This window comes from Typha angustifolia, chromosome 11, assembly GCF_048772165.1.
Source record: "Typha angustifolia cultivar Huaian chromosome 11, ASM4877216v1, whole genome shotgun sequence".
In the NCBI taxonomy this organism is placed as follows: domain Eukaryota; kingdom Viridiplantae; phylum Streptophyta; class Magnoliopsida; order Poales; family Typhaceae; genus Typha; species Typha angustifolia.
The window spans coordinates 5,507,791-5,524,699 of record NC_133249.1 but is presented as its reverse complement, the minus strand read 5'-3'; the positions used below and the strand labels follow the sequence as shown (position 1 = coordinate 5,524,699).

At 37.5% G+C, this 16,909-nt stretch overlaps 3 protein-coding genes across 10 annotated transcripts; all 3 read left to right on the top strand.

Moving 5' to 3' along the window:
* Nucleotides 1-192: 192 nt before the first annotated feature.
* LOC140769601 (stachyose synthase-like) lies at nucleotides 193-3,607 on the top strand. The gene is made up of 4 exons (XM_073110360.1): nucleotides 193-1,706; nucleotides 1,792-1,969; nucleotides 2,061-2,428; nucleotides 2,936-3,607. The coding sequence occupies exons 1-4, from the start codon at nucleotides 246-248 to the stop codon at nucleotides 3,503-3,505; spliced, it is 2,577 nt and encodes an 858-aa protein (XP_072966461.1). The 5' UTR covers nucleotides 193-245; the 3' UTR covers nucleotides 3,506-3,607.
* A 2,553-nt stretch (nucleotides 3,608-6,160) lies between these two features.
* Nucleotides 6,161-11,495, top strand: LOC140770872 (probable protein phosphatase 2C 36). Of its 3 annotated transcripts, XM_073112188.1 has the most exons (5): nucleotides 6,161-6,648; nucleotides 7,347-7,714; nucleotides 9,938-10,174; nucleotides 10,907-10,965; nucleotides 11,045-11,203. In XM_073112188.1, exons 1-5 carry the CDS (start codon nucleotides 6,369-6,371, stop codon nucleotides 11,061-11,063), a joined length of 963 nt encoding a protein of 320 aa, XP_072968289.1. In that variant the 5' UTR covers nucleotides 6,161-6,368; the 3' UTR covers nucleotides 11,064-11,203. The 3 variants fall into 3 exon arrangements, with proteins under 3 accessions (XP_072968289.1, XP_072968288.1, XP_072968290.1); XM_073112187.1 differs by lacking the exon at nucleotides 10,907-10,965 and having other exon boundaries at nucleotides 6,162-6,648; nucleotides 11,045-11,495; XM_073112189.1 differs by lacking the exon at nucleotides 10,907-10,965 and having other exon boundaries at nucleotides 6,437-6,648; nucleotides 7,367-7,714; nucleotides 11,045-11,495.
* Nucleotides 11,496-13,175: 1,680 nt separating this feature from the next.
* Nucleotides 13,176-16,813, top strand: LOC140771050 (protein FAR1-RELATED SEQUENCE 5-like). Of its 6 annotated transcripts, none has more exons than XM_073112416.1 (2): nucleotides 13,176-13,357; nucleotides 14,154-16,813. In XM_073112416.1, the coding sequence occupies exon 2, from the start codon at nucleotides 14,173-14,175 to the stop codon at nucleotides 16,435-16,437; it is 2,265 nt and encodes a 754-aa protein (XP_072968517.1). In that variant the 5' UTR covers nucleotides 13,176-13,357; nucleotides 14,154-14,172; the 3' UTR covers nucleotides 16,438-16,813. The 6 variants fall into 6 exon arrangements, with proteins under 6 accessions (XP_072968517.1, XP_072968514.1, XP_072968519.1 ...); XM_073112413.1 differs by having other exon boundaries at nucleotides 14,054-16,813; XM_073112418.1 differs by having other exon boundaries at nucleotides 13,354-13,370.
* Nucleotides 16,814-16,909: the final 96 nt, after the last annotated feature.

The following is a 16,909-nucleotide window of genomic DNA, read 5'->3' as shown; positions in this document are numbered from 1 at the left end:
ACTAAGGACAAGTGTCAGGCTACATTCTGTCTCCATGTCTTTAATACCATCAGCTGCTTCCATATATAGATTACATACATCTCATCCTTCTCCTCACTACTGGTTTGCTCTCTCTCTCTCTCTCTCTCTCTCTCTCTCTCTCTCTCTCTCTCTCTCTCTCTCTCTCTCTCTCTCTCTCTCTCTCTCTTCTCTCTATATATATGTACTTACAAAATTTCTTGTTTGATATTAAGTAGTAATCTTTGATGGCTCCAAATCAAACATTTGATTCCAAGATCAACTCCACTGAAGCCAATGGCTTGAGCAATCTCTTCTCACTGTCTGATGCAAAGCTAAACGTCGGTAGCATTCCACTGCTCACAGAGGTGCCCCAAAATGTCACCTTTACTATCTTCTCATCTCTATTCCACACTTCAAATGCACCCAATTCCCTTGTTTCACAAGCTCAATCTCAATCCCACAAAGGTGGCTTCCTCGGTTTCCACAGCCCGGCGCCGTCCCACCGGGTGTCGAACTCGCTGGGGAAGCTCGCTGGCCGGAGTTTTCTTAGCATCTTCAGGTTCAAGACATGGTGGACTACTATTTGGGTAGGCAATTCTGGCTCAGACTTGCAAATGGAGACCCAATTGGTGATGTTTGAAGTCCCTGAATTGGGCTCCTACGTCCTCCTCCTACCCTTAATTGAAGGCGGATTTCGGTCGGCGATCTACCCGGGCGTCGACGATCATGTCGTGATCTGCGCCGAGAGTGGCTCTTCTCAGGTTCAGCTTGATTCCTTTCAATCCATAGCCTATGTTCATGTGAGTGACAACCCTTACAATCTTATGAGGGAAGCTTACACTGCCGTGAGAGTGTATCTGAATACATTTAGGCTGTTAGAAGAGAAGTCTTTGCCTCCTATAGTTGATAGATTCGGTTGGTGTACTTGGGATGCCTCTTACCTCACCGTCGACCCCGTCGGGGTCTGGCACGGATTGGAGGACTTCTTCGAGGCCGGCCTGCCGCCCCGGTTCGTTATAATCGATGATGGGTGGCAGAGCATTAGCCTCGACGGCGAGAGCCCCCTCGAGGACGCGAAGAACCTTGTTTTAGGAGGAGAGCAAATGAATGGAAGGTTGTATACATTTGAGGAGTGTGAGAGGTTTAGGAATTATAAAGGAGGGAGTCTCTTGCAGCATAATTTGCCTGATTTCGATGCGATGAAGCGAAAGGCGGTTCTTCGCAAAGCAGGAGAGCTTGAGGGTGCCAGAAAATCTCGGAAGAAGGCAACACAATCTGGCGTTGCCGATGTGTCGCTCTTCGAATTCAAAATATCGAATTTGAAGAGAGAATTGGATCAATTGTTAGAAGAAAGAGCAGAAGATCATGTTCATACTTCTGAATTCAAGTCGGATGATATGGGACTAAGAGCATTTATTGAGGATCTAAGGACAAGGTTCCAAGGTCTAGATGATGTCTATGTGTGGCAAGCTCTTTGTGGAGCTTGGGGTGGAGTTAGGCCTGGAGCAACTCATCTCAATTCAAAGGTAATTCCAGTGAAGGTCTCCCCTGGACTAGATGGAACAATGGAAGACCTTGCAGTGGAAAAGATTGAAGAAGGTGGCATTGGCCTAGTTCACCCAGATCAAGCCGTGGATTTCTATGACTCAATGCACTCTTACCTCGCATCGGCCGGCGTCACCGGTGTCAAGATCGATGTCATACAAGTAAGTTCTATCCAATTCTAATTCATGTTCTCAGATCTGTAAATATGGTACAGTTTATACTATGTTCATTTGCCTGTTCTTGTAGACATTAGAGTACGTCTGCGAAGACTACGGTGGCCGTGTCGAGCTTGCCAAGACTTATTACGATGGATTGTCCAAATCCCTTGTTAAAAACTTCAATGGAACAGGGCTCATTGCTAGCATGCAGCAGTGCAATGACTTCTTCTACTTAGGAACCTGGCAAGTAGCAATGGCAAGAGCAGGTGAGAATGTACAAAAATTACACCCAAGTATTAGAGTGGTTGATATAAATCGCAATGTTATGGACTAGATGATTGTTTTCGATGTTCTCAGGCGACGATTTCTGGTTCGAGGACCCGAATGGCGACCCGATGGGGATGTACTGGTTGCAGGGTGCCCATATGATCAACTGTTCATACAACAGTCTATGGATGGGTCAGATGATACAGCCAGATTGGGACATGTTTCAGTCTGATCATGCTTGCGCGAAGTTCCATGCTGCGTCGAGGGCCATCTGCGGCGGACCGGTCTATGTCAGTGACTCGCCTGGCGGCCATGACTTTGATCTGTTGAGGAGGCTTGTCTTTCCTGATGGCTCCATTCCTAAGTGCCAACACTTTGCTCTGCCTACAAGAGACTGTTTGTTCAAGAATCTACTGTTTGATCAAAAGACCATCCTCAAGATTTGGAACCTGAACAAGGTATTATTTCCTTTGTCATACTACAAAAATTTATGCATAGATTCATAAAGTTTGCAAGCTAGGACATATTGATTACTGTTGTTGAATCCACTTTCTGCAATCAAGCATGCTATCATTGAAACTTTCATCAAGTTTCTAGCCTGAAAAGGACAGATACCTTGCAATTGGGGGTGCAAACATGTTTTAAGTACAGACATGGATATGAATCAGAAAGCTGATATGCTCATGTTTATGTTTTAAACTATTTGGAAACTATTTCTTAATCCATATCTATATATCATAGATTATTTGGATATGGATGTAAATTTTAATATCAAGATGAATAGAAAAATCTCGACCCATATCCCACCCCTACTTGCAAACATATTAGTATCTCAACCAAATAACAGAGTGAAAGTCTCTTCGCGGTGACATTTGGAAACTCCACTTTCCTAGAATTACCGTCATGGAGTCCACTTTCTGCAACCAAACATGCTCAAGTGACTTTCTATGTGGATATTGGTACAGTCTGGAGGTGTTATAGGAGCTTTCAATTGCCAAGGAGCAGGATGGGATCCAGAGACACGTCGAGTCCGAGGCTACCCGCATTGCTACAAGCCGGTCTCCGGCAGGGTTCGGCCGGCCGACGTCGAATGGGACCAGAAGGAGGAGACCAGCGAGATGGGCCAGGCTGAAGAGTTTGCAGTCTATCTAAACCAAGCAGAAGAAGTAATCCTAATGACTTCAAAAGAAGAAGCAATCCAGTTCACTCTGCAACCATCAAGCTTTGAGCTCTTCACCTTTGTGCCCATAAAGAAGCTCAGTGGCAATGTAAAGTTTGCACCACTTGGGCTGGTGAACATGTTGAACTGTGGAGGAGCGATAATGGAAGTGGAGTATGGTGAGAATGGGAGTGAGGTTGAGATGGAGGTGAAGGGTGGAGGAAAGCTTTTGGTCTACTCCAATGTGGAGCCAAAGAGAAGTCTAGTAAATGGAGTTGAGGTGGGGATGGAGTGGAGTTGCGAGGGGGAGGTGAAAGTGGAGATTCCTTGGGTGGAAGAGCAACATGGTGTGTCCCATGTCATCTTTGCCTATTGATTGATGGATTACTAACTTGGAAGCTATATATGTATATTATTTCATTAATGTTAATAATTCATGTTATTTAATTGTTTTTATTTTTTAAGATTTATTTTGATAATTTGTGCGCATGTAAATATTTAGATAACATTTGGTTTCACCAACTTGATTAAGAATCCCTATTCATGTTTAGTAACAAAATATTACTTTTTTTTAATAGTTCAAACATGATAGAAATATAAATAAGCCTAAATTAGTTTTTTTTCTTAATAATTTTATCCATGAAATAACTTATGTTTTATAATTTTAAAAATAATAATTTAAAACCTCTATTTTAAATATTTCTAATATATTGTTTCAATTTGACTTCCAAATAAATTCATTTCCCTTCAATTTTTTTTTTTGATTTATTAAGTCTATAATAATTCTTAAGGTAATTGAGGGCTTACGAGCTTCTAAGCCCACAAACGATTATATAAATAAGTAATAACTTCCTTTTATTTATTTATAATAAAGTTTGCAATATTGAAGAATTTTTGAAAAAGAAAAGTTAGAAAAAAATTAATATAGCCTTATATGTGAACTTATAAGCTTTTAAAAAATAATAATGTAAATTTGTAAGCTTTTTCTTAAATAAATAAATAAAAAGCTTAATTTACCACAAGTACACATCGTTCCTTTAGAGTCGGAGATCAAAAGCTAGGATAAAACAACAGAGAAACCTCCATCCCGAGTATAATCATATCCTAAAAAGCTACCCATATTTGCGAGTCAATTAATAGTATAATTTGCTTATCTAAATATATGTGTAACTTTATAATTTTAATAATTATGAGTTAGGTAAATAATATCTTGTAGGACTTTCCACCTGCCAAAGAAAAATAGTGCTACCATTCAAAATATTAACTAAGATTAGATAATCGAATTCAATCCAAATGTTAGGAGAAATTTTTTTATATAAGTTTCTTTCTAATTCAACTATATATATTTGTAAGTTACTGAACCAAAAAATAGATTATTTAATTTTTTTCCTTAAGACTTGGGGGTAAACGATCGTACTTAAGCGAGTTGGCTCAGCTCGAGTTTGACTTACGGCTCAATTGGCAAACTTAAGCGAGTTGGCTCAGCTCGAGTTTGACTTACAACTCAATTAGCTTAATAAGTTTTTTGAGACTGATAAATACGATAAAAGTAAATTCTGAAAGCTAAACAATTAACAAATATAAATCTTAAATGATAAAATTAGCACATGCAATGATACAAACTTACAGTAAATAATTAACATAAAAATTCTATTTAGTCATATATTATAATACATCTTAACTCGGATAATTCATCAATTTGGATTATTATATATATATATAGTTTTGTTATTTTTTTAATTTCTAAAATTTAACATAAAATATTTATACATAGAATAAATATAGTTTTTTGTTTGAAAAAATAAACTAAATATTATTAAATATAAATAAGAATAAAAAATTAAGGAACTCTGATCTGTGGGGCACACCGAAACGTAGCTGCTCTAAAGGAAAGTGATGCTAACACATTTATCTTTCTTCTAAAGTATAATCTTGAACCTCATTCCTACGTCGTCGGATAACACAGTCATTCGACGCTTCTATGTAAGAACCGTACTCCCCAAATTCGTTCAAAATGATATATAAAAAAATTGAGAGAGAAAAGTAGCTAAAGCTTGACTTGAAATTTTATATTAAGGTATTTGAGGCTTTTAAATTTCTTCAACTTAATCATTTTAAAATGATCGTATAGTCGTTACAAAACTTTTAAATTCTTATAACTTTTGAATTTTAAATTTAATTAAAATTCTAAAATTAATAATAGTACTGATCCTAATCAGTACGAGCTCAATTAAGCAAGCGCGAAAGATTAGCTCGGCTTGGCTTATCTAGAGCTTAGAATTAAGACATTTGCTTTTTTGACGCCCTACTTAAAGACTTAATAAAATTTTAGCTGTTTTAAAATTTTTATATAATTCTACTGACCCGAAAATGTAAATAATATTTAAATACAGGCGTGAAAAATAAAAATAAAGATAGGCTATAAATAATCAAGAACTCCTTTGAAAAAGTCGATTTTCTTACCTTTTTTTAATCAAACTTCTTTGTAATTATTTTTTTATTATTTAAGAGTCCGAAGGTTAGCCTAGCCCTGAACAAAACAAAAGGCTAAAGCTGCATAATTATTTATAATTAATTAATTAATTTTTTGTGATGAATTATAATTATTTACTTGTGTGGGCAGCGAAACTATTTCTTTGTAAGTATTGATGGCCTTTTAACTGTTTGAATTCTTTCCAATTCGGGGTACCTGGCACAATTCCATTGGGTACAAAAACCAATTAACTTTTTTGTATGACTTGTAATGCAAGTCACCGATGGAAACATGGCGGCTTTTCCGGACGTACGAAATCGTCCAGCCAGGTCCGAAGAGAATCCGCTCCTCGGCCGTTGTAGGAAACTACGACGTCCAGTCTAATTCTTCAGGACCCGAACATCTTGACTTCGAGACGGGACCACCAACTGACGAACAGAGATCGACCGATAGCTGTGCCGAGTCACTATGTTAGTGTCGATTAGCGCGGTCTTTTAAGTTTGTAGATTTGGGAAGTGGACGCGTTCGGTAATGGCATTAAAAACTTCCAACCAAATCTTAAACTCCACCAAAAAATTCTTCCCGTGCTCCTCCTGTGCCGCTATCGTGCGCACCTTCTCCCACCTCCCCCACTATCGTGCGCACCAACAAAAAAACCACCTCCCTCCTCGAAGCCGAGAGAGGATTGAGCGCTAGGGTTTCATTTCCACCCGAAGGGTTACGGTAAGGGTGAGGGTTTGGGGTTCCTTGTGGCGAGAGATGTGGGATGCTGGAGTCGTTTATGAGGCTCTTCTCAGCGTGCCGAAGCCCGCCCTCCGGCGGCGCCGCCGGTGATGAATGTCGGGAGGGGCTCCTTCGGTACAGGGACCTCGGCCGATGCGCCGGCGGCGAGTTCTCCATGGCGGTGGTGCAGGCGAACCAGGTGATGGAGGACCAGAGCCGGATCGAGTCCGGGCCTTTTGGGACTTTCGTCGGGGTTTACGATGGCCATGGAGGCCCCAACGCTGCCCGATACGCTTGCGATCACCTATTTCGCCATTTCCGTGGTGAGAAGAAGGCCTCGTTTCTTCTCTTCCGATCTCTTCGTTGCTTCGCGTTTATTCAAGATTTGATCTTTTCTTTGTAGAGATACTAGAGATGATGAGTTCTGTAGGAAAGTTGTTTCGATGAAACCGACTATTTGCCACTAACCACGATTCCATGTATATATCTTACCAACTTGTAATTTCTTTTGAATGAAATTTACCATTTTCTTCCTATGTCTGCAGTTGCAACTGTTTTATATAATATTGATTTTTCTTTGGTTGTGTAGAACACGATTGATTTAAGTTGCATAGAGAACATCCTATACTCTCTTTTGCAGTCAGTTGTGCTTAATAGTTGTTGGAATTCTGGTAATTCGTAGAAGAAACTGTCATTTCTCATGAAGATTCTGAATATAAATGGTATGAACTCGTAATATATTATATTGTAACTTAACTAATTTTCTTATAGATTGAGATGCGTCCTTTTGATATTGTACCATTTTCTTATTTGTGTGGTTGCAGTTCATTTATGTTACAGACAGTACATCCTTTAACTCTGTTTGGAGTGTCTTGTTGCATGAAGCGTTCAATTATGTCATATTTGTTTATGCAATGTGTTGTTATAATTTATAAAAATATGGGGCTGCATCATGATATGAGCTTTTTAATTTGGGTATGCTTTATTTCTTAAGCCATTTGCTTGTGTTGTGCTAATGCAGAGATTTCATCCGGACCGCAGGGTGTGACGTCTGATGGCATCCAAAGAGCATTTTTAGATACAGAGGAAGGGTTCATTAAACTTGTCTCAGAGCTGTGGAACACTCAGCCAGATGTAGCAACATCAGGGTCATGCAGTCTTGTTGGGGTGATTCATCAGAGGACTCTCTACATTGCAAACGTGGGTGATTCTCGTGCTGTTCTTGGGAAGAAGGTAGGAAACACTGGGGGGATTGCAGCGATACAGTTGTCAACTGAACACAATGCTAATGTGGAAGATGTGAGGCAGGAGCTCAAGGCTCAACACCCAAATGATCCACACATTGTTGTTCTTAAACATGGAGTTTGGAGAGTCAAAGGCATCATTCAGGTCAGTATATATGGGCAAGTTTTGTTGCTAGATAATCTATGCTGTTCTGTTCCATTAACTATTATTGATTGTACGTTCATAACCTCCGACAACTTAATTATTTTTGTTGCACAATTTTTGAGTATGATCTGGGCAAATGTTTAATTACCTTTTCTATTTCACCTTGAGTTAAGTATCACCATTAGTCAGTACTAGCCTAATATGATGTTCCAATCTTGAGTTGATCCTGAACCTAGATTAAATTCAAGCTTGACTTATGTTCACTTTATTGGAGAAATCAATATATAATTTAAGCATTGCTTTTAGATCCATTTGAAAATGGCTTGAAATCAAGATTGAATTGAAACTTGATGGTTCGATATTTTGGCTTGAGAATTTCAAGCCAAGCTCGATAGGTAGGATCTTGTAATGATCAAATTTTTTCATTACACCTTTTACATTTGAACCATTCCCCTATAAGGTGAACTTCAAACCTTCTCATCATTTCCCATCTTAGTTTTTGCCCTTTGAGTTAACAGCCCCTTCTACTCTTGGTCTGCAACCTCTCATCTCATGCTAGCACAATCTCAATCTTGTTTGGAACACTAGTTTCTCTCTGTATGGTACCCTTATTTGTTTAGGAGTTTCTTTTTCCCTTCCATGAAAGTCTGTTTTTGTTCTTGTAAGGAGATTTAAATACCTAGAAGTTTATACTATCAGAGAAAAGAGTGGTACAGGAAACTGTAGAAGAAAATATATAAAGTTTGAAGCACCGCAATATAAGTTTAACAAAAACATCATGATGGTGAAGTCTAGGTCACAGTTGATTATTCATTAATGCCAATATCCTTAAGGGTAATCTTGTTATGTGGCCGGTCAAGGTACCATATAGTGCATATGTGGGTGTTCGATGGCTATGGCTATGCAGGGATATGGCATCCATGATTACAACAATTAAAATGCATTAGATTTGGTTAAAATATGAGAGTATGGATTATGTAAAAGGTTAAAACATTAAGTATGAATGGTTAAGAAGAGAATGCAAAACCTTTGTTGGCCTACTTAATTTTGTTATACCAATTTTATCAAGTTTATCACGTATCAGTTAGAGGGAGAGTTGAAGGTTGACATCTAAGTGCTTGCTGACAACAGGCACTATAGCTAATCCAGGTGAAGGTAAACCTGTTCAGTCGATTATTGCTCTAATTCAAAGGGGAGAAGCACACAGAGTTTTGCTAAAGTTGTTTATTATAATAATAAAAAGTCTAAATATAGGCAGGAGGACCATAAGGATGATGGAGAGTCCAAATTTTAGGTGTCAGCAGACTGTCATTCGTCTTCCACAGTGTTAGAGAATGGCTGGTCAATGGATTGCCACTATTTAGTATAAGCTTCAATGTGGAACGAGCACAGAGAAGTCTTCCACATTGTTAACAGAGACTAGCTCTCTAGGAATATGCAATCTATTTTTTTTAAGGGCATGTAATTACAGTGATAATTGATCTATTTAGAGATTGTTGTGTCTCCTTGTTATGAGATATATAGAGGATAATTGTTAACCTATTCTTTTCCCATCTTATTTGGTAGCTTAAACATTTACTGTTATTCCATGGCAGTTCTTCACAGACATAATCTGAATTCGTTACACTATTAGTTATTTAATTTGTCTAAATCATCAATTAACAGCAATATATACCCATTTTATGGTTTTTTTGGTAAAGTATTAAGTGATATGTATATGATCTACCTTCATAATTTTTAATCATAGTTTACCCTCTGGCTGGAACAATTATTAGTTATTTAATTTGTCTAAATCATCAATTAACAGCAATATATACCCATTTTATGGTTTTTTTGGTAAAGTATTAAGTGATATGTATATGATCTACCTTCATAATTTTTAATCATAGTTTACCCTCTGGCTGGAACAATTATTAGTGCATTTTGATTTTGGTTCAAAAAGGTTTAAGTACCGCATATGTGATCACAGTGTTGTACTTAAAGGGCATATACTCTTGTGACTTGTAGGTACCATTTGGAGGTAGTTTAGGGAATGTTTGTGTTGGCTGATTTAGTGGAAAATAGCTTTGTTGGTTTAGCTGTACCTTTTACAGTGGTTTGTATATTACAGAATGAGGTTTTGGTCTTAACTGCGAGAATTTATAACTTCTAATCTGATGTTGATATTGATACCGTTGTCTTGTGAAACTTTTGTGTCCAATGCTTTTTTTGGATGCATTGCAGGTATCTAGATCTATAGGTGATGCATATATGAAACATGCCCAGTATAACAGGGAACCAATCAATGCGAAGTTCAGAATTTCTGAACCCACAAGCATGCCTATCTTGACTGCCAATCCATCTATTCTTTCTCACCATCTTCAACCAAGTGACTCTTTCCTCATATTTGCTTCAGATGGCCTATGGGAACACCTAAGTAATCAGGAAGCAGTTGAGATTGTTCACAATAATCCAAATACAGTAAGGCTCCGCCACATTTAAATTTTTCTTTCATTTCAATCTATTTTTGTTTTCTATTATGAAAATTTTCTTTTCATGTTACATTTTAGTCTTGCACTACTTTGTTTTCTTAAGGATGCATCAGACAATTTCCTCTTGATGGCAATAGCATCTTGACATTTGTAACATAAACAAGAACATATGGATTATTATATAACACGAACACATGTGTGTGTATATACATATTCATGCTAACAATGAGATATACATGCCTAGATAGGGTTGAAAATTGACCAAGATCAGGTGGTTGACCAAACAGGCAAGTACTTGCGCAACTTAAATCTCAATGTAACTTTTCCAGGGGCTCCAAGTTGAACCCCGGAAGTTTCGGCAAACTTTTATGAAGATCTTCAAGTCCTGGAACTGGTCTATACTTTCTTTTGTAATTAATCTTGGAATTTAAACTACACCTATTCAAGCTTGATTATGAGTCCTAAGATTGAAACTAGTTTCAAGCTAACCTTGATTGAGCCTAGCTCCTCCCATGCAGCCAAGAATTTTTTTTTTTTTCTTTGGTTACCCTCATATGCTGTATCAAGCATTATACTGCTCCTAGTAGCTAAAGATGAGCAATTTAAAAAGAAAAGAAAAAAAAAAGGAGATGAACAATGAAATTTATAAATAATGGTGGGCTGTTTCCTAAGTGTCATTGCAGTAATGTAATGCAATTTCTTTCTTTTTGCTGCATTCCAGATTTTTTGTTTTGCTAGACCAGATTTCATTGACCACTCGATCGTCTTCAATCATTATTGGTGGGTTATTGCTCTAACATTATTCTTAGTTTATGTGGGCATGACTTTTATTTTTTGACTGCATGCTTATTTGATGCAGGGAAGTGCCAGAAGACTAATAAAAGCTGCTCTCATCGAAGCAGCCAGAAAGCGCGAGATGCGGTATTCTGATCTTAAGAACATTGATAAGAAGGTTCGGAGGCATTTCCATGATGACATAACAGTTATTGTCATATTTCTGAATCATGACCTAATGGCTAAAGGCTGCAAACATGGGCCTCTTCTGTCGATCAGGAGTGCTTTGGATCATTGATTACACATGAATACATCATGAACCGGTTCACACAAGATGGAGAAATAGCTGTCATCAACATCTTGACAGACAATAATGAAAACTATACTTCATAGAAAAATGACTGCTTGCTAAATTGTCTCGAGCTTTTTGCCTAACTCTGGTTCAGGATAAAACATGGATAGTTCCTTTGGTTCTGTGATTTGCACGGTGTGAATAGCGTTTCTTAAGTTAAGCCAGTTTTATTGCATTCATGTTATTACAATTTTATTTCTTTCAGACATTAGGAATGCTTGCGGGTTGGTTATGTAGGAACTCGGTTTCTGTCCGGCTGACCTTGTGTGGGTTGTTGGGGTGACCGTTGAATGTGCGCCAACATATAAGTCACACATTTGATGGTTCTGATCATGTCTAAATGTAGATAGATACAAGGTGACCACTAGATGTGACAGATGCAATCGGAGCCATTAGATGCGCGCACATGGCCCAAATTGAAACCCAATCTGGTTATGTAGCAAGATGAATATTTTGGAATGTATTGTGAAATTTTTGTAGGAACTGACACATTTGAACTCTGAATTGAATTACCACATACGCCCATAACTTGATCTAGGTAGTAGATCTGTTTCTGTTGCAATTGTGAAAACCCCAGCTTCTTAGCTGCATGCAGTATGATAAAAAGATGAAACTAAGTTGTATAGTAAACAGCTAACACTGCATAAGATTTTGTTGTAGTATGACTCAGGTAATAGTCATTAGCGTCTAGAACTTTAGGCCACTGATGTACTTACTTTCTACATTACTTGCTATCTCTGTTCGGATTATGATGCTTTCGGATAACAAAGGCTGGTATTTGACTAACCACTGAGGGAAAGAATTGTTATGCACTTTGATTCATCTTTAAAGAAGACTTTCTTGGAGTTCTGCATGTTATCTTTTCATTTCATTGATCTCTTTTTGAAGAGCCATAACAAGTATAAAGGATGGAAACATGACTAGAATTTGTAGGAGATATGTTAGTATGCTTTCTGGCATGCCTTGTCATCTGTCAACCATTCCCTTTTAATGCCATCTCTCTCATCTATTTTTACTATTCTCATGCACATTGGAACTTAGAAAGGCTAAAGAATTACACCATGCAATGAAAAGAGAGCTTTTAACCAAATTATATTTATTTTAAAACTTATTTACCGAAGTAGGTCGCCCTCGTCTATTTGGCATTAGCTTAAGCGTTTTTCTAAGTAAAGAACCTCAGGAACATTATCTAAAACGTTTCAACAAAAAGTGCTAATAAAATTAGTGTTTTACTTACGGCTACAATAAAATAGATATATTTTGATATTTAAGTTTGGATTGATCTACTTTAATAAATAAATTAAAAAATAAATTTATTTTGGTTAACAATTCATGAAAAGAATGGAAACGATTTCAGGAATCCTTCTTCTCGAAGGTTAGAGGTATCGTATGATGCACAAAGATGACCGTGATGTTGTCTGCTATATGATTCCGATGATCAGCAATCCTCCATTTTTTACATGATCAATTTTTTTTTTATCTTTCGTTTTTACGTTCTTTGTTTCCTGTTCAACTTCTTTGAAGTTATATAACAAAAGAGTCTGAGAGATGATTCACGTTTCATGCATTCTTATTATTATTTTGCAGAGTTATCATAATAATATTAGATTCTTTGTTGATCTTGAGATAAATTTTTCCAACTCGCAAGGAATCGTTAATTTAAAATTAAAACTAAATTCATTAGCAACAATCTCGTTTCTATTAAAATGTCACGGTGGCTATTTTTTTTTTTAATTTTTTTATAAGAAATAGTAGGAAATAAATCGTCGGTAGGGATTTCTTCATAATAATTAAAAATAAGAATGCATGATTATTTCTTTTGATTTTTGTCCATATTTTTGAATTTTAATTTACTCTTAAGACTTCAATTAGTGTCGTTCGGAAATCAACGGCCGAGATCGGGGCAAGTCTACGGTAGAATTACGCCCGCGGAGCAGCATAACGCACAGTTAGGGCCTTCCTTGGGCTTCGAATTCGAGAGAGGAAGTGAGAGGATTTGGGAATTCCGAGATCCTCGTGGCGTTTTTGAGGAGCAAAATGGAAAAGGTCAGTTCTTATGGTAATTTTTGGTCGCCTAATATTTTTTTTTCTCCTTATGATTAGGAATTATAGAGTGATTTGGTGCACTTCTCTTCGATTCGGTGGCGAAATCGTGGTGCTTTTTAGTTATCAATTTGTACTTGTAGATGCCGGGTTCGTTCCTTCTTTTTCTTCTTAGCTCCGATTAATTGCAAAAAATCTCGGTGGGTTGTGATCTTGGTTGAAATATTCAACTTGCTTCGATCATCTTAGAATAAACTGTATATGCCCGTGTAGTTGTATGGAGGAACTAGGTATTTGGGCAATTTCCATGTCGTGCCGACGAGTGGAAATGGCATTGATACTGGAGGGGTTGCAATTGGAGTTGTGGAGTTCTCAAGATCTACTGTGCAAATGCTACTTGATATTATGAATTTGATGGTATAATGGATCTATGTTAAATAACTCGTTACATTGTGTGGAAAATATTATGTTACAAGAAACTGTATGATTTTTTGTAGTTGTTTTTAGAAGATATCCTGCTTTCTTTTGCTCAATTAGGAATATGTATGCCTACTTGTATGTGCAGGAAAATATCAAATAGTAGCCTTGAAAATATTGGACATGAAAGAGAGAATGTGAAATGGGGGTCGATGCTATAACTTTTAAGTACTTAGGTAGTAAGTTTCTTGCTATTAATTGTCTTTTATATTACATTTTCAGGCTTATAGCGAACTTGGAAGCTGATTTTGTTCATTCATTTGAAGATAATCTTGCTTGTTGAAATGTCGAAGTGATGAGTGATGAATACTGATTACTGCAGATAAACGTGCATTGACAGAATGTCAATTTCTAAAGAATGTGATTCTGAAGAGAAGTCTATGTTGAATGCATCCTTGACTTCCAAGAAGATTGATTCTAGCTCCCAACATGTGGTAATAAAAGAAGCTAGTGAGACAGATGACTCAATCAAGGCTATCAATGTGACAAATGATTTGAAAGAAGATAATAATGCCACAGATGTATCATTGGAAGACACAGTCGTGACAGATGGATCCGGAAAAGATATCACTTGCATGGATGAATCACTTGCTCCTGGGGCAGTTGAAAATTCACAATCAGACCCTAAGGTTGGTATGATTTTTCATTCAGAAGAGCAGGCATACGGTTTTTATAACTCATATGCTAAGAGAAAGGGTTTCAGTGTCCGGAAAGGTCATCTCTCTCGAAGAAAAGATGGGAGCATACGAGATAGGCATTATGTATGTAGCAATGAAGGTACTCGTCAAGAGCATCGTACACATGTCACGAAGAAACCTCGTCCACTTGAGAGAACAAATTGTTTAGCTCGTATTGAATTCAAAGTGAACCGTGATAATATTTGGGTTGTGAATAAATTCTTTGATGAACATAATCATCCACTTGCAAGCCCAAATAAAACACACATGCTAAGGTCACACAGAAAGAAATTGCCTGTTCAACGTGCAGTCTTTACTGAATCAGATTATTACTATGGAGTAAAGCCTGCTCCAGTGCAGGAATTGCAGATGGAGGAGTTCCATGTTGCAGAAGATGTAGGAATTCTTTTAAAGAATCAAAATAATTGCTTGAGTTCAAAAAGATTGAGAGATCTTGAGAAGGGAGACACCCAATTCCTTTTAGACTTTCTGAGAGTTAAGCAGTCTGAGGATCCATCATTTTTTTATGCTGTACAGCTGGATGAAAAGGAACGGCTGACTAACTGCTTTTGGACGGATGCACAATCGATTATTGATTATGCATACTTTGGCGATGCAGTCTCCTTTGAGACGACCTATCGGTCTAGCAGGTTTGACTTACCCATTGCAACATTTGTTGGCGTTAACCATCACAAACAGATTATTATATTTGGTGCTGCTTTATTATTAGATGAAACATTTGAATCTTTCATGTGGTTATTTAAGATTTTTTTGGCTGCAATGTCTGGAAAGCAACCAAAAACAATTTTTACAGATCAGTCTGCTGCAATTTCAAAGGCAATAAGTTTGACTTTGCCTGATTCATGTCATCGACTTTGTTTATGGCATATACTTCATAATGCTTCAAAACATGTTTATAGTGCATTTGGTCGTGAACCGACTTTTCAGAAAGAGTTCGAGGATTGCATTTATCAAAGTGGTTCAAAAGATGATTTTTGTAAAGGATGGGATAACTTGATTAATAAGCATGGTCTTTCCAGTAGTTCATGGTTAAATGACTTGTTTTCTGCTCGAGAGAAGTGGGCTTTGCCCTACCACAATAACATGTTTTGCGGTATTATGACAACAAAACAGTGGGGTGAAAACATGGACAATTTGTTTAAAATACATTTCTACAGGAAATTGCCTCTGACTAAATTTATGGTTCAGTACTTTAAAGCACTGGTTCAACTTCGTGAGATGGAACTTCTTGAAGATTATGAATCAAGGCAAGCTAAACCAGTTTTATTGGTTGATATACCCATGCTAGCTGAAGCAGCTCAATCATATACAAGGACAGTTTATGTGGATTTCGAGTACGAGTACAAGAGCCAACTCGCTTGTGTATGTGAACCCATTGCCTCTGATGGTTCCACAACGTACACTTTCAGAGTTTCTGTTCCCCAAAAACAGTGCAGTGGGCTTGTTAACTTCAACCACTCCAATGCTACAGTTACTTGCAGCTGTAAAAAGTTCGAGTCCTCAGGCATTCTTTGTATGCATGCTTTGAAGGTTCTTAATAACAATAACATTCTTTACCTCCCATCTCGATACATATTGAAGAGGTGGACAAAGTATGCTAAGGATGAGACAGAACCTGGTAGGAATCACCCAGCTGTTGACAACATTGTTGGAGAATCTTTAACATTGAAATATAGCCGTGTATGCCATAAAGCAGTTGCTATTGCAGTTAAAAGTGCTCTCTCCCGCGATGCACTTGAAGTTCTTGAGCATGGACTTGATAAAGTCATTGAGGAGATGGAAAGTTTATTGCATACTATTCCTTTCTGTAAACAAAATGAAGACATGAATGTTGTTGATAACATACCGCAGAACCCGCTAGAAGCTGGCAACATCTGCTTCGAGAACTTTGATTTTTCTCCTAGATGAGCTTAACCTATGTCTGGATCCTGCTGGATCTCGTCTACCTCACACGAAGAACAAAGTTCATTGTTTGCTTGATTACTCGGATCAATGCATGCTACGTCCGTTTTCTATAGGGTCTATCTAGCTTCTAATACATTGTCTAATGTGAAAATTTGTGGGTTATCTGCTAACATGATGAGATGACCCTGTAAATAGCAAAATGTGTAACGGGCTATCTATGTAATGAATGCCAAAGGCAGCTCTTTTGTGCCCTTTTTATGTAGGTGCAGTTCTTGACACTCATTCCCTCTTTAAGGGATGTTCTTCCATGCAAGCACTAGGCTGTTCATCTTGAGCAATATATGCATGTGTCTGCTACTTGTCATTACTACTATGTCCATCAATGTTCAATTGCATAAAGGGATTTTTGGTTGAACGAGCAGCATAGGGTTTTTTGGATTTTCGGATTCAAAGTTTCAAACCATAGCTTATTTAT

What these genes read in the sequence shown, in the direction of transcription:
- LOC140769601 (XM_073110360.1), top strand. Translation starts at nt 246, where the DNA reads ATGGCTCCAAATCAAACATTTGATTCCAAGATCAACTCCACTGAAGCC. An exon ending in TCAAGATCGATGTCATACAA is followed by an intron (nt 1,707 to 1,791) that starts GTAAGTTCTATC and finishes CTGTTCTTGTAG; the next exon opens with ACATTAGAGTACGTCTGCGA. An exon ending in AGATTTGGAACCTGAACAAG is followed by an intron (nt 2,429 to 2,935) that starts GTATTATTTCCT and finishes ATATTGGTACAG; the next exon opens with TCTGGAGGTGTTATAGGAGC.
- LOC140770872 (XM_073112187.1), top strand. Translation starts at nt 6,369, where the DNA reads ATGCTGGAGTCGTTTATGAGGCTCTTCTCAGCGTGCCGAAGCCCGCCC. An exon ending in GAGTCAAAGGCATCATTCAG is followed by an intron (nt 7,715 to 9,937) that starts GTCAGTATATAT and finishes GATGCATTGCAG; the next exon opens with GTATCTAGATCTATAGGTGA. An exon ending in TTCACAATAATCCAAATACA is followed by an intron (nt 10,175 to 11,044) that starts GTAAGGCTCCGC and finishes TATTTGATGCAG; the next exon opens with GGAAGTGCCAGAAGACTAAT.
- LOC140771050 (XM_073112416.1), top strand. Translation starts at nt 14,173, where the DNA reads ATGTCAATTTCTAAAGAATGTGATTCTGAAGAGAAGTCTATGTTGAAT.